The sequence below is a fragment of the Heterodontus francisci genome, chromosome 9, assembly GCF_036365525.1.
Source record: "Heterodontus francisci isolate sHetFra1 chromosome 9, sHetFra1.hap1, whole genome shotgun sequence".
In the NCBI taxonomy this organism is placed as follows: Eukaryota; Metazoa; Chordata; class Chondrichthyes; order Heterodontiformes; family Heterodontidae; genus Heterodontus; species Heterodontus francisci.
Genome location: NC_090379.1, coordinates 24,014,886 through 24,042,666, shown reverse-complemented (window position 1 = coordinate 24,042,666; position 27,781 = coordinate 24,014,886). Strand labels below are relative to the sequence as shown.

At 45.1% G+C, this 27,781-nt stretch overlaps 1 protein-coding gene across 7 annotated transcripts in view; it reads right to left on the bottom strand.

The window, feature by feature from the left end:
* ccdc85ca (coiled-coil domain containing 85C, a) overlaps positions 1 to 27,781 on the bottom strand; it is a 226,826-nt gene that overhangs the window by 22,719 nt on the left and 176,326 nt on the right. For 3 of the 7 annotated variants that reach the window (XM_068038695.1, XM_068038697.1, XM_068038696.1), the window contains one exon: positions 7,453 to 7,566. The exons of the other annotated variants lie outside the window; for them this stretch is intronic. In XM_068038695.1, coding sequence (XP_067894796.1) covers positions 7,453 to 7,566 — 114 coding nt within the window. The remainder of the gene's footprint in view (positions 1 to 7,452; positions 7,567 to 27,781) is intronic. 7 annotated transcript variants of the gene reach the window in all.

Here is a 27,781-nt window from a genome sequence, read left to right as displayed (position 1 = left end):
TCCCAATCCCAGAAGGACCAAATGGGCTAAACCAATGTTTTTTTTAAAGTCTTCATCTCCCGTGGGAACCAGTCCACTGCAAAAGATTTGGACCTTCAGAAGAGCTCAACAGGGACTCGCGCGTGGACTCCAGCGGCACGAGTTGCCACAGTGGCCTTTCAAAGTTGTAAAAGGAGGAATTTCCTGGGGAAGCAGGGAACTCCCCCAGACATGCCTTTCCATGTTGGGAGGGAGAGGATGGGTAGAAGATGGAAGGCACACCTATAGACTCCCAACTGCACTATAAAGGACAAGGCAGAGGCCCCGCAGAGCCAGATTCCAACCCATATTTCTCACTCACTCCACTCCATCATCCTGGACATGATGGGACTTACACTCTCTCCCAACCCAGGAATTCTGAAGCCTGCATCTCCAAAACTTGGTTTTGTATAGTTCTTAAAGGGAGGGGCTGAAAACAGGAAAGTAGATCAGATACTTATTTCAAATTTCTGTAATTAGAGGCTTACGTCCCATTTTATTAAAATATCTTGTCTCAGGGAGGATCAAGGAAGTTACAACTATGATACACATCGAAGCTGCATGGTTTTCATGTTGGTCAACAATCCTAAGCATGGCATAACAGGAAGACTCCAAGTCAAGGTCATATGCTTGTTCAAAATGAGGAAGCAAAAACTACAGTGCAATATGCCTACCAGGGCAGTCTTGTGCACCTCTTTGATAGGGATAGGTTTGGGAACTGGTCTTTGACCCTTCCTTTTATCTAGGGAAGGTTAGTGCTGTGTGGGTGGATTTAAATGACAGGAGGAGATATCTTACTGAAGAGATCGCTTGTAACAGGGAGCGAGAAGAATGGTTAGATTTGCTAATCTGATCACCGCTGTATTTTCGCTTCCTATTCTTACATTGTAGAGCTGTTGGCAATCAGAGAGAAATATACTTAATCATTATTCTTGGAGCAAAGGTCCCCAAACTAATCTGAAGACACTCAGAGCATGTCTATGCATAGAATCAAGAAATGCAGCCCAAGACTGAAGATTGTCCATGATAACGATGCCAGGCAAGATAGCGTCGGTTTTCACTTTTGTGCCAACCGTGGCTCAGTTGGTAGCATTCTCACTTCTGAGTCAGAAGGTTGTGGATTCAAGGCACACTCCAGTGACTTGAGCACAAAGTCTGGCTGATGTTCCAGTATGTCAGAGATGCCGTGTTTTGGATGAGACCTTAAACTGAGGCCCTGTCTGCCTCCTCAGTGGATGCAACACTATTACAATGAAGCGTAGGGGCCAATATTTATCCCTCAATCAACGTCACTAAAACAGGCTGCCTGGTCATTATTACACTGCTGTTCATGGGAGCTTGCTGCGCGCCAATTGGCTGTTGCATTTCCTACATTAGATGTGACTACACTTCAAAAAATAATTCATTAGCCATAAAGCGCTTTGGGATTTCCTGAGGTTGTGAAAGGCGCGATATGAATGCAAGTCTGCCTTTTACAAAATGCAATCACAATATTCAAAGGCTTTCATAATGGATTCAATTTCAGGACCGAACACCAGCTCTTCAACCAAGGGAGTTGCACATTTAAATCCCGGGGAGATGTTTTTCAATCCAATCCCCCTAAAGAGGTGGGGGGGTGGCATTGTTAATCAGAGATAGTATCACAGCTGCAGAAAGGGAGGTCGTCGAGGAGGGTTTGTCTACTGAGTCAATGTGGGTGGAAGTCAGAAACAGGAAAGGAGCAGTCACTTTGTTGGGAGTTTTCTATAGGCCCCCCAATAGCAACAGAGACATGGAGGAACAGATTGGGAGGCAGATTTTGGAAAGGTGCAGAAGTAACAGGGTTGTTGTCATGGGTGACTTCAACTTCCCTAATATTGATTGGAACCTCCTTAGTGCAAATAATTTGGATGGAGCAGTTTTTGTCAGGTGTGTCCAGGAAGTTTTCCTGTAGATATGTAGATAGGCCGACTAGAGGGGAGACTATGTTGGACTTGGTGCTTGGCAACGAACCAGGCCAGGTGGCAGATCTCTCGGTGGGAGAGCATTTCGGTGATAGTGATCACAACTCCCTGACCTTTACTATAGTCATGGAGAGGGACAGAAGCTGACGGGATGGGAAAATATTTAATTGGGGGAGGGGGGAATTATAATGCTATTAGGCAGGAACTGGGGAGCATAAATTGGGAACAGATGTTCTCAGGGAAATGCACGACAGAAATGTGGAGGTTGTTTAGGGAGCACTTGCTGCGACTGCTGGATAGGTTTGTCCTGATGAGGCAAGGAAGGGATGGTAGGGTGAAGGAACCTTGGATGACAAGAGATGTGGAACAGCTAGTCAAGAGGAAGAAGGAAACTTACTTAAGGTTGAGGAAGCAAGGATCAGACAGGGCTCTAGAGGGTTACAAGGTAGCCAGGAAGGAACTGAAGAATGGACTTAGGAGAGCTAGAAGGGGACATAAAAAAGTCTTGGCGGGTAGGATTAAGGAAAATCCCAAGACGTTCTACACTTATGTGAGGAACAAGAGGATGGCCAGAGTGAGGGTAGGGCCGATCAGGGATAGTGGAAGGAACTTGTGCCTGGAGTCAGAGGAGGTAGGGGAGGTCCTAAATGAATACTTTGCTTCAGTATTCACTAGTGAGAGGGACCTTGTCGTTTGAGGACAGCGTGGAACAGGCTGATATGCTCGAACAGGTTGAGGTTAAGAGGGAGGATGTGCTGGAAATTTTGAATGATATTTGGACAGATAAGTCCCCGGGGCCAGACGGGATATACCCAAGGATTTTACGGGAAGCAAGGGAAGAGATTGCTGCGCCTTTGGCGATGATCTTTGCGTCTTCACTGTCCACTGGAGTAGTACCGGATGATTGGAGGGTGGCAAAGGTTGTTCCCTTGTTCAAGAAATGGAATAGGGATAACCCTGGGAATTACAGACCAGTCAGTCTTACGTCGGTAGTGGGCAAATTATTGGAGAGGATTCTGAGAGACAGGATTTATGATTATTTGGAAAAGCATGGTTTGATTAAAGACAGTCAGCATGGCTTTGTGAGGGGCAGGTCATGCTCACAAGCCTTATTGAATTCTTTGAGGATGTGACAAAACACATTGATGAAGGAAGATAGAGGATCTGGATCGGCGCAGGCTTGGAGGGCCGAAGGGCCTGTTCCTGTGCTGTAATTTTCTTTGTTCTTTGAAGAGCAGTGGATGTGGTGTATATGGATTTTAGCAAGGCGTTTGATAAGGTTCCCCATGGTAGGCTCATTCAGAAAGTAAGGAGGCATGGGATTCAGGGAAAGTTGGCTGTCTGGATACAAAATTGGCTAGCCCATAGAAGTCAGAGGGTGGTAGTAGATGGAAAGTATTCAGCCTGGAGCTCAGTGACCAGTGGGATCTGTTCTGGAACCTCTGCTCTTTGTGATTTTTATAAATGACTTGGATGAGGAAGTGGAAGGCTGGGTTAGCAAGTTTGTCGATGACACGAAGGTTGCTGGAGTTGTGGATAGTGTGGAAGGCTGTTGTAGGTTGCAACGGGACATTGACAGGATGCAGAGCTGGGCTGAGAAGTGGCAGATGGAGTTCAACCTGGAAAAGTGTGAAGTGATTCCTTTTGGAAGGTCGAATTTGAATGCGGAATACAGGCTTAAAGACAGGATTCTTGGTAGTGTGGAGGAACAGAGGGATCTTGGGGTCCACGTCCATAGATCCCTCAAAGTTGCCACCCAAGTTGATAGGGTTGTTAAGAAGGCGTATGGTGTGTTGGCTTTCATTAACAGGGGGATTGAGTTTAAGAGCCGCGAGGTTATGCTGCAGCTCTATAAGGCCCTGGTACGACCACACTTGGAATATTGTGTTCAGTTCTGGTCGCCTCATTATAGGAAGGATGTGGAAGCTTTAGAGAGGGTGCAGAGGAGATTTACCAGGATGCTGCCTGGACTGGAGGGCATGTCCTACGAAGAAAGATTGAGGGAGCTAGGGCTTTTCTCATTGGAGCGAAGAAGGATGAGAGGTGACTTGATAGAGGTGTACAAGATGATGAGAGGCATAGATAGAGTGGATAGTCAGAGACTTTTTCCCAGGGCGGAAAGGGCTATCACCAGGGGGCATAATTTTAAGGTGATTGGAGGAAGGTTTCGGGGAGATGTCAAGGGTAGGTTCTTTACACAAAGAGTGGTGGGTGCGTGGAATGCGCTGCCAGCGGTGGTAGTAGAAGCAGATACATTAGGGGCATTTAAGCGACTCTTGGATAGGTACATGGATGATAGTAGAATGAAGGGTAGGTAGTTAGTTTGATCTTAGAGTAGGTTAAAGGTTCGGCACAACATCGTGGGCCGAATTGCCTGTACTGTGCTGTTCTGTTCTATGTTCTATGTACAGTGAGGGTGAGTTAACAATCCTTGACCTAACAGCACAATGGGACAATTCATGAAAACAGAGCAGACTGAAAGCAAAATATTTTTTTTACACAGTTTGTGTTCAGAGTTTACTGTGCAAAGGCAAATGACATGCTCACACTAAATTCCAATATACTTCAATGCAATCCCCCCGAGCCACATCCAGTTTGCTGCTGCTCCTGTCCCAATCCCAGCTGGCATCTATCACACTAGATTCTGCTGCCAATTATACAAAAAGCAATGCATTTACCTCCACGTATACCAGCCTTGAATGAATATGAATGGTCTAATTTAGACAAATAACCTTGCGGTTATCATGGATTCACAGACCTATGTGTCATTATTCATGCCACTGTTGAGCCACATTGGTCATTAGTGATGAAACTGTGTCTGTACGAGTGCAATTAGGTGCAGAATAATACTCTGCTTGATAGGATTATGTATTTCTCATTGCAATCGTGCGTAAAGGACACAGCTTAATGAGCCAGACCAGCAGAAAAACAATTGAAAACCTTGCCTTGAGAGCTCTACTCCGCAAATTATCCACTTGGCTGAAGACTTTGTAGGAGATTCACTGCGCGCTCTTTCTGATTTTGCCCCTTTCGTGTTTCGTCAGCCGCAATAATCTTTTAATACATACACAACCTTTTAGATTGTTTCTGCCAGCAGAAACCGGAGACAGTTTTAGTTAATCCAATGCTCTTTTTGCGGGTCCCCGTTTCCATTACTGTTTCACCAGTAGATGCTTTGTGCCCTTTTCAAATGTGTTACATAGAATTTACAGCCAAGAAATAGGCCATTCAGCTCAACTGGTCCATGATCCACAGGAGCCTCCACCCATCTCTCCAATCACCCTATCAGCATATCACTCTATTCCTTTCTCCTGTGTTTATCAAGCTGCACCTGTGCAATTCACCGCAACTGCTCCTTGTAGCGAGCTCCAACCACCCACCAGGTAAAAACAAGTTTCTCCTGAATTCCCTATGGAATTTATTGGTGTCTATCGTACATTTATGGCCCCTAAGTTTGGTCTTCCCCACAAGTGGAAATAGCTCCTCTACACCAACCCTATTGAACATTTTCATAATCTTAAAGACCTCTACGTCTATCCCAGAGTGTAATGGTGATCAAAAACACACTGTTGCAGGGTGTAACGGTGATCAAAAACACACTGTTGCAGGGTGTAACGGTGATCAAAAACACACTGTTGCAGGGTGTAACGGTGATCAAAAACACACTGTTGCAGGGTGTAACGGTGATCAAAAACACACTGTTGCAGGGTGTAACGGTGATCAAAAACACACTGTTGCAGGGTGTAACGGTGATCAAAAACACACTGTTGCAGGGTGTAACGGTGATCAAAAACACACTGTTGCAGGGTGTAACGGTGATCAAAAACACACTGTTGCAGGGTGTAACGGTGATCAAAAACACACTGTTGCAGGGTGTAACGGTGATCAAAAACACACTGTTGCAGGGTGTAACGGTGATCAAAAACACACTGTTGCAGGGTGTAACGGTGATCAAAAACACACTGTTGCAGGGTGTAACGGTGATCAAAAACACACTGTTGCAGGGTGTAACGGTGATCAAAAACACACTGTTGCAGGGTGTAACGGTGATCAAAAACACACTGTTGCAGGGTGTAACGGTGATCAAAAACACACTGTTGCAGGGTGTAACGGTGATCAAAAACACACTGTTGCAGGGTGTAACGGTGATCAAAAACACACTGTTGCAGAGTGTAATGGTGATCACACACACACACTCTCCCAGAGTATAATGGCAATGGCACACACTGTCCCAGAGTATAATGGCAATGGCACACACTGTCCCAAAGTGTAATGGTGAACACACACACACTGTCCCAGAATATAATGGCAATGGCACACACTGTCCCAAAGTGTAATGGTGAACACACACACACTGTCCCAGAGTGTAATGTCCATTACACACACACACTGTCCCAGAGTGTAATGTCCATTACACACACACACTGTCCCAGAGTGTAATGTCCATTACACACACACACTGTCCCAGAGTGCAATGTCCATTACACACACACACTGTCCCAGAGTGCAATGTCCATTACACACACACTGTCCCAGAGTGTAATGTCGATTGCAGACACACTGTCCCAGAGTGTAATGTCCATCACACACACACTGTCCCAAAGTGTAATGTCCATTACACACACACTGTCCCAGAGTGTAATGTCGATTACACACACACTGTCCCAGAGTGCAATGTCCATTACACACACACTGTCCCAGAGTGTAATGTCGATTGCAGACACACTGTCCCAGAGTGTAATGTCCATCACACACACACTGTCCCAAAGTGTAATGTCCATTACACACACACTGTCCCAGAGTGTAATGTCGATTACACACACACTGTCCCAGAGTGCAATGTCCATTACACACACACTGTCCCAGAGTGCAATGTCCATTACACACACACTGTCCCAGAGTGCAATGTTCATTACACACACACTGTCCCAGAGTGCAATGTCCATTACACACACACTGTCCCAGAGTGCAATGTCCATTACACACACACTGTCCCAGAGTGTAATGTCGATTGCAGACACACTGTCCCAGAGTGTAATGTCCATTACACACACACTGTCCCAGAGTGTAATGTCGATTACACACACACTGTCCCAGAGGGTAATGTCGATCACACACACTGTCCCAGAGGGTAATGTCGATCACACACACTGTCCCAGAGGGTAATGTCCATTATACACACACTGTCCCAGAGTGTAATGTCAATTACACACACACTGTCCCAGAGGGTAATGTCGATCACACACACTGTCCCAGAGGGTAATGTTGATGATACACACACTGTCCCAGAGTGTAATGTCGATTACACATACACTGTCCCAGAGTGTAATGTCGATTATACACACAGCTCCTTTCGTACAGTTAGTCCCTGATGCCTTGCCTGAGGTGTAAGATTGGTGCAAAGCAAGGAGGGATGTTTCATATTGGAATTGAGACTGCAGCAACGAGCTTAGGTTATTCAATGGCAATCCGTGTCCTGAACAGTACTCACATTTTGTGTAGGTTCCTGAAATGGTGGCGGCAGTGGTGAAGAATGCAGAGAATCTGACTTGTGCGGCACAGGGTAAGTCTTGCGGACAACCTTCAGGTCACTGGTGCTTGAATGCTTTAAGAGAAGTGGATGGGTTTTTATTAAAGAGAAGGACAGACTTACCATATTGTTTACAGCAACCCTACACTGCCTACAACACCTTTACACCCAATCCAACCAGGCTTCCGGCTGGTCAGAAAGTAGTATTGTCACGAAAGATACAAGAGGACAACTGTAAACTTTGGGACTCTAAAACAAAAAGATAAATGGCTTGAAATGGCACAGCAGGGCCATCAGTATGTGAAACAGAAAAGACAGCTTAACATTTTGAGTGTAGACAGTTCATCAGTATCTCAAATCTAGAGCCCAGTTCTTACCTATTAAAGCCAAAAAATGAGCCTTTCCTTTCCCCTTTACAGATGCTGATGAACTTGGTGTGTATTTTCAGTATTTTCTGTTGCCACAAAAAAGTAATTGAGAGCTTACATTTCATAGCGCCATTCATGAACTCAGGACATCCAACAACATATATTTATATAGCGCCTTTCATAGAAATCATTGAAAGTTAATGCACAGAAAGAGGCTTAGCCCAACGTGTCTGTGCCGGCTGAAAAACAATCCACTATTCTAGTCCCACCTTCCAGCATTTGTTCTGTAGCCCTGCAGATTACGGCACTTGAGGTGCATATCCAGATTTATTTTGAATGAGTTCAGGGTTTCTGCCTCAACTACCCTTTCAGGCAGTGAGTTCCAGACCATCACCACCCTCTGGGTGAAAAAGATTTTTCTCATCTCCCCTCTAATTTTTCTACCAATCACTTTAAATCTATGCTCCCTAGTCACTGACCTCTCTGCTAAGGTAAATAGACCCCTCAACTTCACTCTATCAAGACCCCTCAAACTTTTGTACATTTCAATCAGATCTCCCTCAGTCCAAGGAGAACAACCCCAGCCTATCCAATCTTTCCTCATAGCTGCATTTTTCCAGTCCTTGCAACATCCACGTAAATCTCCTCTGTACCCTCCCTCGTTCAATTACATCCTTTCTGTAATGAGGTGACCAGAACTGCACACAGTACTCAAGTTGTGGGCTAACTAATGAGTTATACAGTTCCAGCATAACCTCCCTGCTCTTATATTCTATACCTCAGCTAATAAAGGAAAGGATTCCATATGCCTTCTTAACCACCTTATCGACCTGTCCTGCTACCTTCAGGATCTGTGGACATTCACTCCAAGGTCCCTCACTTCCTCTACATTCCTCAGTATTTTCCCATTAATCATGTATTCTTTTCCATGTTTGACCTCCCCAAATGCAGCACCTCACACTTTTCCAAGTTGAATTCCATTTGCCACTCTTCTGCCCATCTGACCAGACCATCAATATCTTCCTGCAGCCTACAGCTATCCTCCTCGTTATCTACCACACGGCTAATCTTTGTGTCGTCTGCAAACTTCTTGATCATGCCCTCTACATTTATGTCCAAATCGTTAATATATACCACAAAAAGCAGGGCTCCCAGTACTGAGCCCTGCGGAATGCCACTGGAAACAGACCTCCAGTCGCAAAAGTACCCGTCAACAATTACCCTTTGTTTCCTGCCACTGAGTCAATTTTGTATCCACCTTGCTGCGTTTCCTGGATCGTGTGGGATTGTTTTTTAACTAGTCTGCCCTGTGGGACCTTGTCAAAAGCCTTGCTACTTTAGGTAGTTCTCCAATCCTCCGGCACCACAATTGTATCCAATGAGGACTGGAAAATGATGGTCAGACCTTCTGCTATGTCCACTCTTGCTTCTTTTAACAGCCTCGGATACATTTCATCTGGCCCTGGTGATTTATCAACTTTCAAGGATGCTAATCCCATTAATACTTCCTCTCTCCCAATGTTTATCACATCCAATACTTCACACTCCTCTTTAACTACAATATCTGCATCGTCCCCCTCTTTTGTGAATACAGACGCAAAGTATTCATTAAGAACCATACCAACATCTTCCGCCCTTACACATAAGTTACCTTTTTGGCCTTTTATGGGCCTACTCTCTCCTTAGTTATCCTCTTACTCTTAATGTGTTGATAAAACATCTTTGGGTTCACCATGATTTTGCTTGCCAATAATCTTTAATGCCCTCTCTTTACTTTCCTAATTTCCTTTTTGATTTCACCCCTTCACTTTCTATACTCCTCTTGGCTTTCTGTAGTATTGAGTTCTCAGTGCCGGACATAAGCTTTCCTTTTCTGCCTCATCTTACCCAGTAAGCTGCTTGACATCCAGGGGCTCTAGATTTAGCCATTGCACCCTTTTTCTTTGCGGGAACATGTTTGCTCTCAACCCCTTGAATCTCCCCTTTGAATGCCTCCCACTGCTCTGACACTGATTTACGTTCCAAGATATTTCACAGGAGCATTATAAAACAAAATATGACACCAAAGAGCTTGAGAGCCAAGAAATTACTTTTGAAGTGCGGTTATTGTTAGAATTTCAGAAACTAGGCCTCTGTTATGTATGCCATACGAACAAAGCACTGTGCCAATGTGCTTTAATATTGAGTGACATACATGGCAAACTGGTCCCAGCACTACCTCATTTTGGAATACAAAATGGTCTCTCCAGACATAAGTAACGTTTGAGGCAGGGTAAGAGATCTATAATTTTAGCTCAACATAATAAAAACTCAACATGCTGCTACTGGTATTTACTGAAAATGTGATGCAGGGAAGCAGAGCTCCTAGACAGGCTTCCACATTGGTCATTCTGTTCTGATGGATGTACTGTACTTTGAAGGATCATCCAGCAGGGTACCATGGACAGGAGACTTGAACAACTTATAGCCTTTAGTTCTAGGCACTAATTATCCACAGCACAATATCCAAACATGCATATATATAATGGGTTGAGAGTGAAGATAAGCGTAACGAGCAGGAAAACAGGCAAAAGGGTGGGACATTTTAAATGGGTGACAGTTTTTGGTAGCAAGAGACAGAAATGTTGTGAGAGTAACACAAGAACAGGAGTCGGCCATTCAGCTCCTTGAGCCTATTCCATTATTCAACTGGATCAGGCTGATTTGTGCTGTGCAATATTTTCATTGCAACAATCACACAGGCAATACAGTGGCGCATTTTGACCATATTTAGGACGTCATAACAGGTCATACAGTCACAGCACAGAAGGAGACCATTCTGCCCAAGGAGTCCATGCCAGCTCTCTATACAGCAATCCAATCAGTCCAATTCCCCCTCTCTATCCCCATAGCTCTGCAACTTTATTTCCCTCAAGAGCCCATCCAATTTCCTTTTGAAATCATTGATTGTTTCTGCTTCCACCATCCTTGTAGACAGAGAGTTTCAGGTCATTGTCAATCGCTGCGTAAAAAAAGTTCTTCCTCACATTCCCCCTGCACCTTTTGCCCAAAACCTTAAATCTGTGTCCCCTAGTCCTTGTACCATCAGCTAATGGGAACAACTTTTCTTTGTCCACCTTATCTAAACTGGTCTTAGTCATGTACACCTCTATCAAATCTCCCCTCAATCTCCTTTACTCTCAGGGAACAACCAAGCTTCTCCAACCTAACCTTTTAGCAAAATCCCTCATCCCTGGAACCATTCTGGTAAATCTCCTCTGCACCCTCTCAAGGATGCTCACATCCTTCCTAAAATGTGGCGACCAGAACTGGACGCAATATTCCAGTTGTGGCCTAATCAGAGCTTTATAAAGGTTCAGCATAACTTTGCTGCTTTTGTACTGAATCCCTCTACTAATGAATCCCATGACCCCATATGCTTTCTGAACTACTCTCTCAATATGTCCTGCCAGCTTCAAAGACTGATGCACATGAAACCCCAGGTCCCTCTGTCCCTGCACATTTCTTGGAACTGTGCTATCAAGTGTATATTGCCTCTCTCTATCCGTTCTGCCAAAGTGCATCACCTCACACTTCTTTCTATTAAATTCCATCTGCCACTTGTCTGCCCATTTAGCCTATCTATGTCCTGTAGCAATCAATTTGTATCATCCTCACTGTTTGCCACTCCTCCAAGTTTGGTATCATCAGCAAATTTTGAAATTTTACTCTGTATTCTAGAATCCAAGTCAGTTATATACATATATATTAAGACCAGGTGAGAAAGGTGTCTAGGGTTCCCTCTCAGCCTTCACCTGGTCTTACCATAAACAGGGTTTAACTTTTAAAACACTGTTTTCAGCTCACTCTTGGTGAATCCTTGTTCACCGCTTTCCAATTATAAGGCGAAGAACAAACAGGTTTTCTTAGGTTTAAAGAAAAAATGTTGAAATTTATTAAATTTTAAAACTTAAACTCTAATCCAGTTAATGCCTACGAATACACAACGTGCCCACGCTAGCATGCATACGCGATATACACATGCAGATAGAGACAGAAAAGAGCAGAAAAAAAATAAAGTGGAAAAGTTTGAGGCAATCTCTGAAGAAGGTTTTTGTTATGGTTCTTCGAGCTCACTGTAGAGTCCTTGATTGTGGGTAAATCTTGCTTTTCGTTGGGACCCAGTATTCTTCTTAAACCTTGTTCACTTTAAGAGATCTTTCTCTCTTGGGGTTCATGTGTCTTCAGTGAATTTGGAGTTCCATGAGAAAGAGGTGGGAGCAGACAGACAGGAAGCTGTGGCGAGACAGCCAGGAGAGGTCTTTTCAGTCCAGGAGCAAACAGTCACTCTGAGTTCAAACTGTTTGGACAATTCAGAAAAACCCAGTTTACCAAGCAGGCTAGTCACATGACCAGCTGGTCTGACCACGTCTGCTTGTGGACTCTCTGGTCTTAGCCAGTTGGAGTCATAGCTAGCACAAAGGAAGATGGTTATGGTTGTTGGAGGTCAGTCATCTCAGCCCCAGAACTTCACTGCAGGAGTTCCTCAGAGTAGTGTCCTCGGCACAACCTTCTTCAGCTACTTCATCAATGGCCTTCACTCCATCATAAGGTCAGAGGTGTGGATGTTCGCTGATGATTGCATAATGTTCAGCACCATTTGCGACTCCTCAGGTACTGAAGCAGCCCACGTCCATATGCAGCAAGGCCTGGACAACCTTCAGGCTTGGCCTGATAAGTGGCAAGTAACATTCACGCCACACAAGTGCCAGGCAGTGACCATCTCAAGTAAGAGAGAATCTAACCATCTCCTCTTGACATTCAACAGCATAACCATCACTGAATCCCCACTATCAACATCCTGGGAGTTCCATTGATTAGAAACTGAACTGGACCAGGCACATAAATACTGTGGCTACAAGAGCAGGTCAAAGACTGGGAATTCTGCGGTGACTAACTTACCTTCTGTCTCCCCAGTGCCTGTTCACCATCTACAAAGCACAAGTCAGGAGTGTGATGGAATACTCCCCACTCCCCTGGATGGATGCAGTTCCAACAACACTCAAGAAGCTCCATCCAGGATAAAGCAACCTGCTTGATTGGCACCCTATCCACCACCTTCAACATTCACTTCCTCCACGACCAATGCACAGTGACAGCAGTATGTACCATCTACAAGATGCACTGCAGCAACTCACCAAGGCTCCTTCGACAGCACCTTCCAAACCCACACTCTCTACCACCTAGAAGGACAAGGGCTGCAGATGCATGGGAACATCACCACCTGCAAATTCCCCTCCAAGCCACACACCATCCTCACTTGGAACTATATCAATGTTCTTTCACTGTCACTGGGTCAAGATCCTGAAACTCCCTTCCTAACAGCACTGTTGGTGTACCTGCACCCCAAGGACTGCAGTGGTTCAAGAAAGCAGCTCACCACTATCTTTTCAAGGGCAATTAGGGAACGCCTAGCCAACGATGCCCATGTCCCATGAACGAATAATCAAAAAAATCTCCAATCCTCTGGCTCTTCTCCCATATCTAGGGATGATTGGAAGATTATTGCAAACCCTTCCGCTATCTCCACTCCCACTTCCTTTAGCAACCTGGGACTTAAGCCATCCAGACCAGATGACTTATCCACTCGAAGCATAGCCAGCCTTTCCAGCGCAGCCTTCCTATCAATTTTCACACCATCCATTAACTCTACCATCTCCGCTTCTACTTATATTTTGTCAGCATCCTCCTCCTTAGAAAACACTGATACAAATACTCATGAAGTATTCTAGTCTTGCCCCCTGCCTTTAATCATATACCACCCTCTTTGTCTCTAATAGGACCCACCCTTCCTCTTACTATCTGCTTACTATTTACATGCCGGTAGAAGATTTTTGGGTTCCCTTTTATGTTAACTGCCATTCTATTCTCATCTTTGTTGTCCTAGTGTACAGAGCAGTTGTTGTCACCACTCCCGTACTGCAGTGAGACCTGAACTCTGTATCAGCAACACATAAAAGAGTGCTAGAGAAATTCCATCAGCAATGCCTCCGTGGCACCCTCCGGATTCAATGTGAGGACCATTGAACAAACACTAGTGTCCTTCTTGAAGCCAGCTCCACAAGCATTCGGGCAAAACTCCCACAAAACCAACTTCGATGGACTGGATATTGTGTCCGGATGGCTGAAAACCGTCTCCCCTGCTTCATGTTTTCTCAACTCTCAAATGGCCAGGGTTCCAGGGGAGGAAAAAGAAAACACTCCAAAGACATTCTGAAGCTCTCTTTGAAGCGCAGCAGCATTGACATTGATGACTGGGTGGAGCTTGCTACCAATAGTTCAAAATAGCAACAACTTGTCCATCAAGCTGCATCATGCTTTGAGTCCAAACGCCTTGGAGGCAGAGTGGCGGCAGAGAAGGAAAGAAAATCCTGCACTCCGGATCCCACTACCTTGTGGGACGTCCTGCCCCATGATTCCATCGATCTGCGGATTGAGAATCTGCCTGATCAGCCTGTTCAATCACCTGAAGATCCACAGCAGAAACTCACAATCTTGAATAAACATTATACTTGAATCGAGGGACAACCAACAACAATGATTCTCATATTCTCCCTTTGCCAGTCTTATTTCCCTCTTTACCTCCCCACTCAACTTACTGGATTTAGCCTGGTTCTCGTTTGAAGAATTCCCCTGATATGCATCATACACCATCTTTATTTGTTTCCTCATAATCCCTATCTCCTTTGTCAACCAAGGAGCCCTGGCTTTGGTTCCCTATCCTTGTTGGAGTGTACTTAGCCTGTAACTGATACATCTCCTCCTTAAAGATCATCCATTGTTCTGTTACAGTTTCTCTGATCAGTCTGTGGTTCAACATAACTTCCCTCCTTCCTGCACCTTGCCTCAAACCACAACCTGATCCTCCCTATTTTCCTATTTCTACTCTTGCTAGTGCATGGCACTGGAAGTATCTTCAAGGCCCTACTTTATAACTTCCTCTCCAGCTCCTGAAAATTTGACTGTCGAACCTCAATATCTGCCCTGTATCATTGGCACCAACATGTACCACAACTTCTGGCTCACTCCCTTCCCCCTGCAGAATATTCTGCACCTTCTCTGTGGTGTTCTTAACCCTGGCACCAGGGAGGCAGCACATCATATGAGACTCATGATGGTTACACAAACACCAGTCTATCCCCCAACTATGGAATATCCTGTAATGACTGCATTTCTCCTCTTTGCTGTTCCCTCCTCTGCAGTCCCTTGCCCACTGGTGCCATGGGCTGGACTGCACTCCTTCAAGGTGTCGTCACTCCCAGCAGTCTCCAATGCTGAGTACCAGTTTGAAAGTGGCACACCCCCCAAAGACTCCTGCACTTACTGCCTCTTCCAGATGGCCACCATCTACTATCCTACCTTTGGGGGCGACCACCTCTTGCAACATATGATGTAGGAAACTCTCATCCTTCTTGATCTCTGCAGTGACTGCGGCTGCCCCTCAAGCTCGGAAATCCTGAGCTCAAGCTCACGCAGTTGGAGACGCTTCCTACACACGTAGCCCCCAAGACATATAAGTGTCCTAAAGTTCCCACATAGTGCAAGAATTGCAAGCAACAAGTCTCAGCTGCCCATCCATGAGCGAAAAAATCTTCACTCCCTCTTTTAGAATCTAGTGATACCTTGTTTAAAATATTAATTTTAATTCATGCCTCTGGATCTGCTCGGTGCTAATACTAGTATTAATTCAGTTACTGTTATACTTACCCCATTAGAAATGTTATTCATTAGCTTAAGTAGCTAAACTGCAAATTTAATAGTGTTTTATAGTTTCTTGGTCCTAACTTAAACCACTCCCTAGTTTAGAGAAAAAAAACCTTAAAACTAACCAACCAATCACTTTCCTACTGTCCTGTGACATCATCACTCCTTGCGGTTTTGGAATACACCAGGATTCCTACCCCACTCTGATTTATCAGCCACCGCTGCCTCTAATCAGGTCCACTCTTCCCCCACTCTGATTTATCAGCCACCGCTGCCTCTAATCAGGTCCACTCTTCCCCCACTCTGATTTATCAGCCACCGCTGCCTCTAATCAGGTCCACTCTTCCCCCACTCTGATTTATCAGCCATTGCTGCCTCCAATCAGGTCCACTCTTCCCCCACTCTGATTTATCAGCCGCCGCTGCCTCCAATCAGGTCCACTCTTCCCCCACTCTGATTTATCAGCCATTGCTGCCTCCAATCAGGTCCACTCTTCCCCCACTCTGATTTATCAGCCGCCGCTGCCTCCAATCAGGTCCACTCTTCCCCCACTCTGATTTATCAGCCATTGCTGCCTCCAATCAGGTCCACTCTTCCCCCACTCTGATTTATCAGCCGCCACTGCCTCCAATCAGGTCCACTCTTCCCCCACTCTGATTTATCAGCCATTGCTGCCTCCAATCAGGTCCACTCTTCCCCCACTCTGATTTATCAGCCATTGCTGCCTCCAATCAGGTCCACTCTTCCCCCACTCTGATTTATCAGCCATTGCTGCCTCCAATCAGGTCCACTCTTCCCCCACTCTGATTTATCAGCCATTGCTGCCTCCAATCAGGTCCACTCTTCCCCCACTCTGATTTATCAGCCATTGCTGCCTCCAATCAGGTCCACTCTTCCCCCACTCTGATTTATCAGCCGCCGCTGCCTCCAATCAGGTCCACTCTTCCCCCACTCTGATTTATCAGCCATTGCTGCCTCCAATCAGGTCCACTCTTCCCCCACTCTGATTTATCAGCCACCGCTGCCTCCAATCAGATCCACTCTTCCCCCACTCTGATTTATCAGCCACTGCTGCCTCCAATCAGGTTCACTCTTCCCCCACTCTGATTTATCAGCCACTGCTGCCTCTAATCAGATCCACTCTTCCCCCACTCTGATTTATCAGCCACTGCTGCCTCCAATCAGGTCCACTCTTCCCCCACTCTGATTTATCAGCCACCGCTGCCTCTAATCAGGTCCACTCTTCCCCCACTCTGATTTATCAGCCACTGATGCTTCCAATCCCTGATCCTCCCTCCCGCCAAGAAATGCTCATCAAATACTTTTGCATAAAAGTGATGCTTTTTTAGCACGGCTCAGCACCAGTCGCTCTTTCAACGATCAAAGTTCGAAAAAAGAAAACGAAGCCAAGCCTTGCATTTATCTCGCACGTTTCACGAACTCGGGACATCCCAAAGCGCTTTACAGCCAATTAAGCACTTTTGAAGCATAATCACTTGAATTGTAGGAAATGTGGCAGCCAATTTGTGCACAGCAAGATCCCACAAACAGCAATAAGAACATAAGAAATAGCAACAGGAGTAGGCCATAAGGCCCCTCGAGCCTGTGCCGCCATTCAGTAAAATCATGGCTGATTTGATCTAAGACTCAATTCTACTTTCCTGCCTGTTCCCCATAACCCTTGACTCCCCTATAATTCAAGAATCTATCTATCTCAGCCTTGAATATATTCAAGGACCCAGCCACCACTCTCTGAGGTAGAGAATTCCAAAGATTAACAACCCTCTGAGAAAAGAAATTCCTCCTCATCTCTGTCTTAAAAGGGGGACCCCTTATTGTGAAACAATGCCCCCTAGATCTAGATTCCCCCACGACGGGCAACATCCTCTCAGCATCTACCATGTCAAGACCCCTCAGAATCTTATATGTTTAAGATCACCTTTCATTCTTCTAAACTCTGAAGAATATAGGTCCAACTACTCAACCTTTCCTTTTAAGACAACACCTTCATCCCTGCAATCAACCCAGTGAACCCTCTCTGAATTGCCTCCAATTCAAGTATATCCCTTCTTAAATAAGGAGACCAAAACTGTACACAGTACTCTAGGTGCAGTCTCACCAATGCCCTGTACAGCTTTAGCAAGACTTCCCTACTTTTATACTCCACCTCCCTTGCAATAAATGCCAACATATCATTTGCCTTCTTAATTCCTTGCTGTGCCTGCATGTTAACTTTTTGTGTTTCAAGTCCGAGGATACCCAGATCCCTCTGTACCGTAGCATTCTGTAGTCTCTCTCTATTTATACAATATTTTTAATACATTTAAATAATAAAATGACAATGAGTTTCAGTGATATAGATTGAGGGATAAACGTTGATCAGTTTACCAGAGAGAACTCCCCTGCTCTTCTTCAAATAGTGCCATGGGATCTTTTATGTCCATCTGAGAGGGCAGATGGAGCCTCGGTTTAATGTCTCATCTGAAAGACAGCACCTCCGTCAGTGTAGCACTCCCTCTGTACTGCACTAAAGTGACAGTGTATATTTTGCGCTCAAGTCTCTGCAGTGGGATTTGAACCCACAACCTCCAACTCAAAAGCAAGAGTGCTACCCTCTGAACTATGGCCAACACTGACATGGCTTAATTGCTGTCCCTCTCTTTGTTTCCAGTCATTGTTGAATATTTCTGTTTAAAAGGATTATGAGATCTTTCAGAGTGCTGGCCTGGAGGAATCACCAAGCTTGACCACTGTGAGGGATCTGAATCACCATGGACCCTTCAAAACAAATCACATTCATGCCGTGGTCAATATACACAAAGGCTGCAGTTACACTTAAGTATTTTTAAAACTTGGAAAGGTCAGAGCTTCTCAGCTGTGGCCTAATGGTTAAGGGCATCAACTGGTGTCAGATTGACTCATGCAGAGCAGCAGGTTCAAGAGGAAAACAGAACAATATCAGACCAAATGTCCAAGCCTGAAAGACCTGCTTGTTCACTCCTATCCCAGTAAAATTCCATCCAACTGCTGAAATGGAAATTGGAGAGGAGAGATTTAAGCAGGAAGCAGTGGTCTTTAATTATAAAATTTGCCCACTATTCTTCACAAAGTTGGCGTGACTACCTGGTGGCCTACATGAGTGACCAGAGGAATAAATCAGCTGAGAAACATTCACAGGAGTTAAATGCAGATGAGTTATCTAAGGGGAAAGGTCAAGTTTTTTAGAACTGCTACATCTACCTGAACTGGCTTTGCAATGCAGCGATGCTGTGTGTCACTGCATTATTAGGGGAGTGGGGTGTGGTGAGTGAGATGGTGGGGGCCGGGGAAATCACAGATGATGTTTACCAGACACCCTCAGTGTTTTTTTATACACCAGTAATGTCTGCAGGATCAAGTTGCTTTCCTTAAACTATAAAATATAATTTTAAGACGAAGTTGACATTCTCAATTAACATCCGTCAGCACTTTTACAGACACCTACACACAGACAGACAATAAATGTTAAATAGCACTTAAAAACTCAGGCGAGAAAAATAATTCTGCTGTACTATGAAACATTCTGAATAGGCAAAGTATAAGGAAATAATTTCATTTATGAATTGCTCCCGTGGGTTGGATACAGCTGAATGTACATTGATAGGTATCTGAAGATTACTTGCCGTAGGATTCCTACCCTCTGACCTGCTTTTGTAGCTACGGTATTTATATGGCTACTCCAGTTCAGTTTTTGGTCAATGGTAACCCCTAGGAAGGGCGGCACAGTGGCGCAGTGGTTAGCACCGCAACCTCACAGCTCCAGGGACCCGGGTTCAATTCTGGGTACTGCCTGTGCGGAGTTTGCAAGTTCTCCCTGTGACCGTGTGGGTTTTCGCCAGGTGCTCCGGATTCTTCCCACTGCCAAAGACTTGCAGGTGAAAGGTAAATTGGCCATTGTAAATTGCCCCTAGTGTAGGTAGGTGGTAGGGAATATGGGATTACTGTAGGGTTAGTATAAATGGGTGGTTCTTGGTCGGCACAGACTCGAAGGGCCTGTTTCAGTGCTGTATCTCTAAATAAAATAAATAAATAAAAGATTAACCAAAGTTTAATTCCTGCCTGTTGCACAAACAGGCACTAATCTGTAGTTTCTTACAAGCCCCATTTAAAACTAATGATTTGTTATTGCTCAGATCCACTTATTTAACAATTCACTGAACTACCGAACGGAGAATGCCTCACCCTCCTTATAGCAGGAGTTTGGTTACGCAACAAGACCTGGACAATATCCAGGCTTGGGCTGATAAGTGGCAAGTAACATTCACACCACACAGGGGCCAGGCAATGACCATCTCCAACAAGAGAGAATCTAACCATCTCCCCTTGACATTTAATGGCATTACGATCACTGAATCCCCCACTATCAACATCCTAGGGGTTACCACTAACCAAAAACTGAACTGGAGTAGCCATATAAATACCGTGGCTACAAAAGCAGGTCAGAGGGTAGGAATCCTGTGGCAAGTAACTCACCTCCCGACTCCTCAAAGCCTGTCCACTATCTACAAGGCACAAGTCAGGAGTGATAGAATACTCTCCACTTGCCTGGATGGGTGCAGCTCTAACAACACTGAAGAAGCTCGACACCATCCAGGACAAACCAGCCTGCTTGATTTTCACCCCATCCGCAAACATTCACTCCCTCCACCACCCACGCACAGTGGCAGCAGTGTGTACCATCTACAAGATGCACTGCAGCAACGCGCCAACGCTCCTTAGACAGCACCTTCTCAACCCGCACCTTCTACCATCTAGAAGGACAGAGACAGCAGTTGCATGGGAACATCACCACCTGCAAATTCCCCTCCAAGTCACACACCATCCTGACTTGGAACTATACCGCCGTTCCTTCACTGTCGCTGGGTCAAAATCCTGGAACTTCCTTCTTAACAGCACTGTTGGTGTACCTACCCCACATGGACTAAGAAGGCAGCTCACCACCACCTTATCAAGGGCAGTTAGGGATGGGCAATAAATGCTGACCTAGCCAGTGACAGCCATATCCCAAGAACGAATAAAAAAATAAGCAACTGGGCCTTGGCTCCCCACTTCCTCAAGTTGCATTTCACATTATAATATGATACTGTCATCGCAGAAGACCCATTCTTCCAATGTATAAACTTTCACCTCTACACAGCTGCACAACCTTCATGACTTCCACCCATGGAATTGTGCTTAAAACGAAAAGACTGAAGCATTCGCAACCATCTTCAGCCAGAAGTGCTGAGCGGATGATACATCTCGGCCTCCTCCTGAGGTTCCCAGCAACACAGATGCCAGCCTTTAGACAATCCAATTCACTCCATGTGATATCAAGAAACAGCTCAAGGCACGGGATCCTGCAAAGGCTATGGGTCCTGACAACATCCCAGCAATAGTACTGAAGACTTGTGCTACAGAACTAGCCACACCTCTAGCCAAGCTGTTGCAGCACAGCTACAACACTAGCATCTACCCGGCAAGTCAGGAGTGCGATGGAATACTCTCCACTTGCCTGGATGGGTGCAGCTCCAACAACACTCAAGAAGCTCGACAGCATCCAGGAGAAAACAGCCCACTTGACTGCCATCCTATTCACCACCTTAAACATTCACTCCCTCCACCACTGACGCACAGTGGCAGCAGTGTGTACCATTTTCAAGATGCAACTGTAGTAACTCACCATGCCTCCTTCGACAGGACCTTCCAAACCCACACCCTCTACCACCTAGAAGGACAAGGGCAGCAGATGCATGGGAACACCGCCACCTGCAGGATCCCCTCCAAGTCACACACCATCCTGACTTGGAACTATATCACCGTTCCTTCACTGTTGCTGGGTGAAGTTCCTGGAACTCCTTTCCTAACAGCACTGTTTGTGTACCTACCCCACATGGACTGCCATGGTCCAAGAAGGCAGCTCACCACCACCTTCTCAAGGGTAATTAGGGATGGGCAACAAATGCTGGCCTAGCCAGCAACGCCCACATCTTATGAAATAATTTTTTTTAATGAACTCGCACACTCAACTGAAGAGAAAGAAATAACTGAAGGATTAAAATGTGAAAATACCCACTGACACACTCTACGCTTACTCTCCCGATGATTTTCTTTATAAAGAATGTAAGTAAATGATAGTTAGTTCTCCTAAGTGTGGGGTCTAAAGCCGATTGGCTGCCTTTAAACTATCATCCCCACTTTCTGCAATAACAGAACTACAGCTGTTTTTCATCATAGTGACACACAATCCATCTCTCCAGCTCCTCTTAATCCCAACAGTTGAGATCAGTGTATTCCGTGCCTCAGGGTTGGGACCTTTCCAGCCCAAGGCCCCTGAAGTGGCCCAGTGGGACCATTCATCTGTGCAGCTGTCAGCCGCTCTCAGATCTGGAGCAGGCATTCCTCCCCAGAGAGCTCCACTCACTGACCTCCCACACGCCTGCTGCAGTCTAAATACTGCACAGCTAATAAACTTAGCAATCCCCAGGCGGTTCAGAGTTGGATCCTTTCCCTAGATCTGTAGGAATTGGTATCATGCAGTTCAAAATCATTGCAGACTTGACACCTTATTATAACGTTGCCTCATTAAGTTCGCATTATCTCCTTCCTTTTTCAATGGTCCAATTACACTGTAATTCAGAAGTATCATCCAAGTGTTTTTTTAAATAGGACTTTTTCCTGAGCTGGTAAGCCACGGTTTAAAGCTGATGAATAAAAATGGGCTTAAGTCTCTCTCAGCTCGATTATTTGCAGGTCTCAAGAGAAAGAGCAGGGGAGTTAATTGGATAGCTTTTTCAAAGTGCAAGACACATGCTCAGCCGAATGGCCTCCTTTGGTGCTAAATGATTATACTTGGCATGTAGGGCAATAGATACACGTGAATCATAGACCCCCCCCCCCCCAACCCCCCAACAACGGAACTGAGCTCTGATTCCACTGCCTGATCTGGCTTCAGCAGTGCGATGGCGAGGAGTGGACACAGGAAATTTGATCTCTCGCAATCCATGCTGAACAGGCTACAGTGAAGTCCAGAATCCCCAGGCTTGTGGTTGGGGGCAGGGGTGGGGGTTGGGGGTGTGGTGGAGAGTCGTGATATCTCAGTGTCAATGGGCCAAACCTGTTACAGAGGAATGCGATTGAAACGTGACTATCAGGAAAGGCTTCCACCAATGCTAGAACACTAGTGCGTGAATTTTCCAGGGACATCAAACGGTGCACTACCACAGAAATGAAAGTCTATGAAGAGGCAGAACAAAGCAGTGTTTCCTGACACTGCACTTCCTGGAAACAACAGAGAGCCTACCACAATACAATGTCGAAACGTGCTGGTGCGATCCCATCCTCTTCTAGCCCTCCAAATTCTCTCCACCTTCACAACATAGTCAGCACTAAGTAATGGCCCTCCCTACAATCTCAAGAAACATTAACAGATCCATTTGCCACAAGTATATTGGGGAGAATGATGGCAACGGGCCAAGTAAGTAGCACTGGGCTTCTGACACCAGTTTCACACAGCTGCAATTATTGATGGAACTCTCTAACTACCCAACGTGCGATTTCATCAGCCCCAAACGGTGTTCTGACAGTCTTCCAGCCAGCTGCTTGGTTACAGTCAACAGCCTAGAATTCAACAATGCTCCGTCTGCTTTACAGGCATAAAATGGATGCAAAAGCATCCAATATGATGGTAAAATTGGTTAGAGACATCAAGATGTTCAAGGACCGTGCCTGAAACAAGCACTAGACCCTTTACATATGCAAGAGTGAGGTACAATGCCTGTTTGACGCCTTCTTTGTAAAATTCACCTGGCCTGATCAGAGCCTGCACTGGGCTAGCTGCATTTAGGTAAACCTGGTCTATATATATGGCCAATCAGCGATCTTTAAAGGAGCTGGTGCAGGCCGCCACCAAAAATGAATGTTCCTCCTGAGCCCACATTAAAACTACGATCACCTACTTTGCCGCTGCTTGTCCCTAGCCCTAATGATTGCCACGCTACCTCACCTGGTCGCTGCCTCCTGCCCCTGCCTCTACCAATCGTCCCCATCCCTCCTCATCACTTCCCTCCCTCTTCCAAGACCTACCAGAGGGCTGCTGCCCTTGATGCAGCAGCTCAAAATTCAAATTGATTACGTCCAAGAGCTGCCCGGGGACGTCCAGCAGGCATTTGCAGCTCACAGGTCTCACGTAAATGAGGCCTGAGGCCCAATGTTGGGTGGGCCTTGGGCCATACTTTCTGGCACTGGAATTGCCCAGTTCCTGCTGGCCTGAGCCTATTTTTGTTTTAGAATAAAGTAAAGCAATGTAATCTCACAGAGGAACTTTATTTTTTATAAAATAGATATAGAGTTAAGAATAATTTTATTGACTCAATAATGTTATGTGGGTGTAGTATGTAAAAAAAAAATCCAAACATTTATGTCCCGGCAGTTTATTCAGAAACATAAAAGTTTCACTTCTGGGAACTAAATTTGAATGGTTTTCATTGGGCATCTGGCATTTAAATATCTTTCTCTCTCTCTGTCTCTCTCTCTCTCAGACAACCGTTAAGGCCTTTTGTGTATCAATTCAGGTCCTGTTGGGCTTAGAGCCACAAAAGTACCCATAATTCAGCTCCCTAATTGGCCATAAAAATAAAAGGCATACCAAGCAGAGTGACTGGATACGCAGTATCACTGAAATGTTTGTGCTCAGATATCAACAGTATCAGATTGATCTGCTATCAGCCTAAAGCAGTCACGTAAGCCTTTCATTCAGTTGGTTTTGATCAGTCTGCCAAGAATGGAACTGAAATCTGTTGAAAATCAAAGAAATAATCAGGGATCTGTGGAGTGAAAGTTTTGCTAAAGCTGGGATTAGCAACTTGTTGCACTTTCACTTCTGGGTTAGAGTATCAGTACATTCAACCCTGTTCTATGCAAGTCTCTGCATCCAACCTTTGTTTTGGCACTTATTGCTATAACCTGTGGATAGCCTGCAACTGAATATCTTTGCAGGATTGATCTGAATTAGCCGAGTCATAGAGTCATACAGCACTGAAAAAGGCCTTTCGGCCCACCGAGTCTGTGCCGACCATCAACCACCCACTTATACTAACCCTACATTAATCTCATTTCCCTCTCACATCCCCACCTTCCCTCAATTCTCCTACCTACACTGGGGGCAATTTACAATGGCCAATTTACCTATCAATCCACAAGTCTTTGGCATGTGGGAGGAAACTGGAGCACCTGGAGGAAACCCACGCGGTCACAGGGAGAACTTGCAAACTCCGTACAGGCAGTACCCAGAACCGAACCCGAGTTGCTGCTGCTGTGAGGCTGCGGTGCTAACCACTGCGCCACCTAGTTCATATAAATTCACAAATGTAGCCAAACCTGATATCATTTGTACATTTAGGTGGTGATTTTGGTGTGGAAGGGAAATCGGCCAGTGAAGGATCGTCTACTTGTTACACACCCCTCCCGGAATCAGGCAGTCCTTGCATCTAAACAAAACCGCAGTCCTTGCTGGCATGGGGCAAGTGCAGTCCTTGCTGCTATAGGTCAGTATATTCCTAGCACTGAGGGCTAAACAAATAACTGGAAGATAGTATTTACAATGCTGCTGTGCCATGGCTCCTCACAGACACTGCAGAACACAAACTTATTACGACAGTCTTGGTGCCTCTAGGTATAGTAGGACCATCTCAGTTATTTTAATACACAATCAAGTTACAATTGCAGCTAACACTGGACTGTAGTTTTTCTATTAGCTCTGGATTAATTCTGGGAATCCAGCATCTGTGAACAGATGCTTGGTTAAACTCCAGAAAGCCAGATGGTGAAGGATAAATCTTGAGCCAATCTTTACACACTTCTCTTAGCTTATATTTACAGAGATACACATTACAAACATGTAGTTCCTAACGTAATCCCCCACAGTTTGTCTATTCTTATTTATTGCAGCACAAGTGAATCTGCATAAAATTAAACCCAGTGAATATACAATTAACAGATTCCCTTCTCTTTAAAATAAAAATTAAGAGTTTATATGTACAACCAAAATTTCAAAACAAACTGAATCAAAGACCTCCATATTCTGCTCAGAGCATTACACTGCATGATGCCCATCCTCAGGACACCGAATAAATTCTTTGTACATGCATTTATCTGACAGTTGATGACTTGCATCCACCCATTTAATTTTAGTGATTTCCTTTCTTTTCAGCATTTGTTTCAAGCCAGCAAGGTCAATGCGTAACCATTTCTCACTCACATTTTTCGTAAAATGTACATTATCCCACAAAGAACGATTATCTACATAACATTCAATGGGTATGCTATCTTCAATACTTCCATTGTACAGTATCTCCCTTAAAATATTTGACAAACAGAAGCGTCCCGCTCTCCCGAGGCCAATCAAGACCCTTAAGTGGTCGCTTAACGGCCACTTAAGGGCCCTCGCCTGCCTCCATGGGTATTTTACCTGTGGCAAGCGGGTGTGCCGGGGACGTAAAAGGCCGCCCAGATATAGCTGCCAGCCTTTCTGCACCCCGGGTGGGGGGGCTGGTAATCGGGAACAGGGTGCCCGATTGAGGGCCGCCCCTGCCTCCCAACCCAACCCCGGGATCCAAGATGCCCCCCCTCCCCCCAAACAACCACCCTAGCCTCACCAGTGCACGACTGATTCCCCTGGTGAGGCAACCCAAACTTACCTTCAGTCCCAGCTCCTTGATCTCCTCCTCGGTCGGCTGGGCTGCAGTCCCAGGAGTGGCCACCGCACCCAGTGGCGCTGCTGAGACTAACAGCTGCTGGCCTGCTGATTGGCTGGCAGCCCACTGAGGCGGGACCTCCTCCCTCAAGTGGGTGGAAGTCCCGCCTCGGGCCAATTAAAGCCCGGGGATCCGTAAAATACGGGACGGATCCCCAGGCTGGGCGGAAGCAGGTTCAGCACTGACATTTACGTCGGAGTCCAGCTCCCATCCACCCAGCGTAAAATTCCGGCCAATGTTTCAGTAGCCAGAGAACATTTAACAACCCTTTATTCTTTTCTTAGCTTCCCAAGCTAAAAGACAATATTTCCCATTCTCACCCATTAGAAATATTATGAAACCAGCTGCAATAGAATACCCATTAGGAAGATTAGTATAAATTCACTAAAAATGACTAGCTTCATGTGCTTTGAGTTACCTATAGATGGGCATTTAAGAACGCATTTATCCACATTTAACCTTCTTAATTTTTATTTACCCTTGAAACATCCTAAACGTCGAGAATGTTTTATTGTAGTACTTAACGCCAACACATCAAAACTAGCATCTGGTCTAGTCTGGGTGCACAACTAGTTCAACTGACCATCAAGCTCCGTAATTACTCTGTCTCTGCTTTAGACACAACATCATCTTTCTGTGATAACCTAGCACAATTAACTGGCATGGGAGTAACACTTTCTAAAAATGATTGTTGATTAAAAGTTATTCCAAACTCACTTTACTTGATATCTAAACCAAAATATTTAAAAGCCCTACAAGCCTGATTCCCAATTTTAAATTCTAATCCAATCTGATTAATAAAACATTTCTCAAATTCTGCAGTATCACCCCAGAAGAAATCAACATGCATCATGAAGATGCCTGAAAGTTTTACCTTATGTAACCAATAAAACATGGCAGGATCTGCTTTTAGTTGAACACAACCTATTTTCAGCAAAAACATACTTCAATGCAAAATACCAAATCTTGGATACAACATTCACGTCATAGGTGAATTTGTTTAGTTTCTAGTGTTTTCCTTGTGTATCCCTTTGAGCGGTTTCAGAAACACTTCTCTCTGAAAAGTATCACCTTGTAGAAATACAGCTTTTATGTCACTTGACCTACACTCCCATGAACATGTGGCCAAAAGAGTGCAAAAGATTTTCAAGTTTACTTTTCCAGCTGTAGGAGACTCTGCTCTAACATCTGTATCACCCAGTAGTTCTTCAAAACCCCCATCAACTAGCCTCATTTTAGCCTTACAATTCCCATCTGTAAGACTTTTTCAGTACAACGCTGGTTGACCCTTATCTGGAAACTAAGAATAAAATTCAAACTTTTGCCAACTATCTTACTCCCTTTGTTTCGCCTCTTTTATTAGTTTATCCTCAAGTTTAATCGGCAGCCACTAAGACTTCATGATCA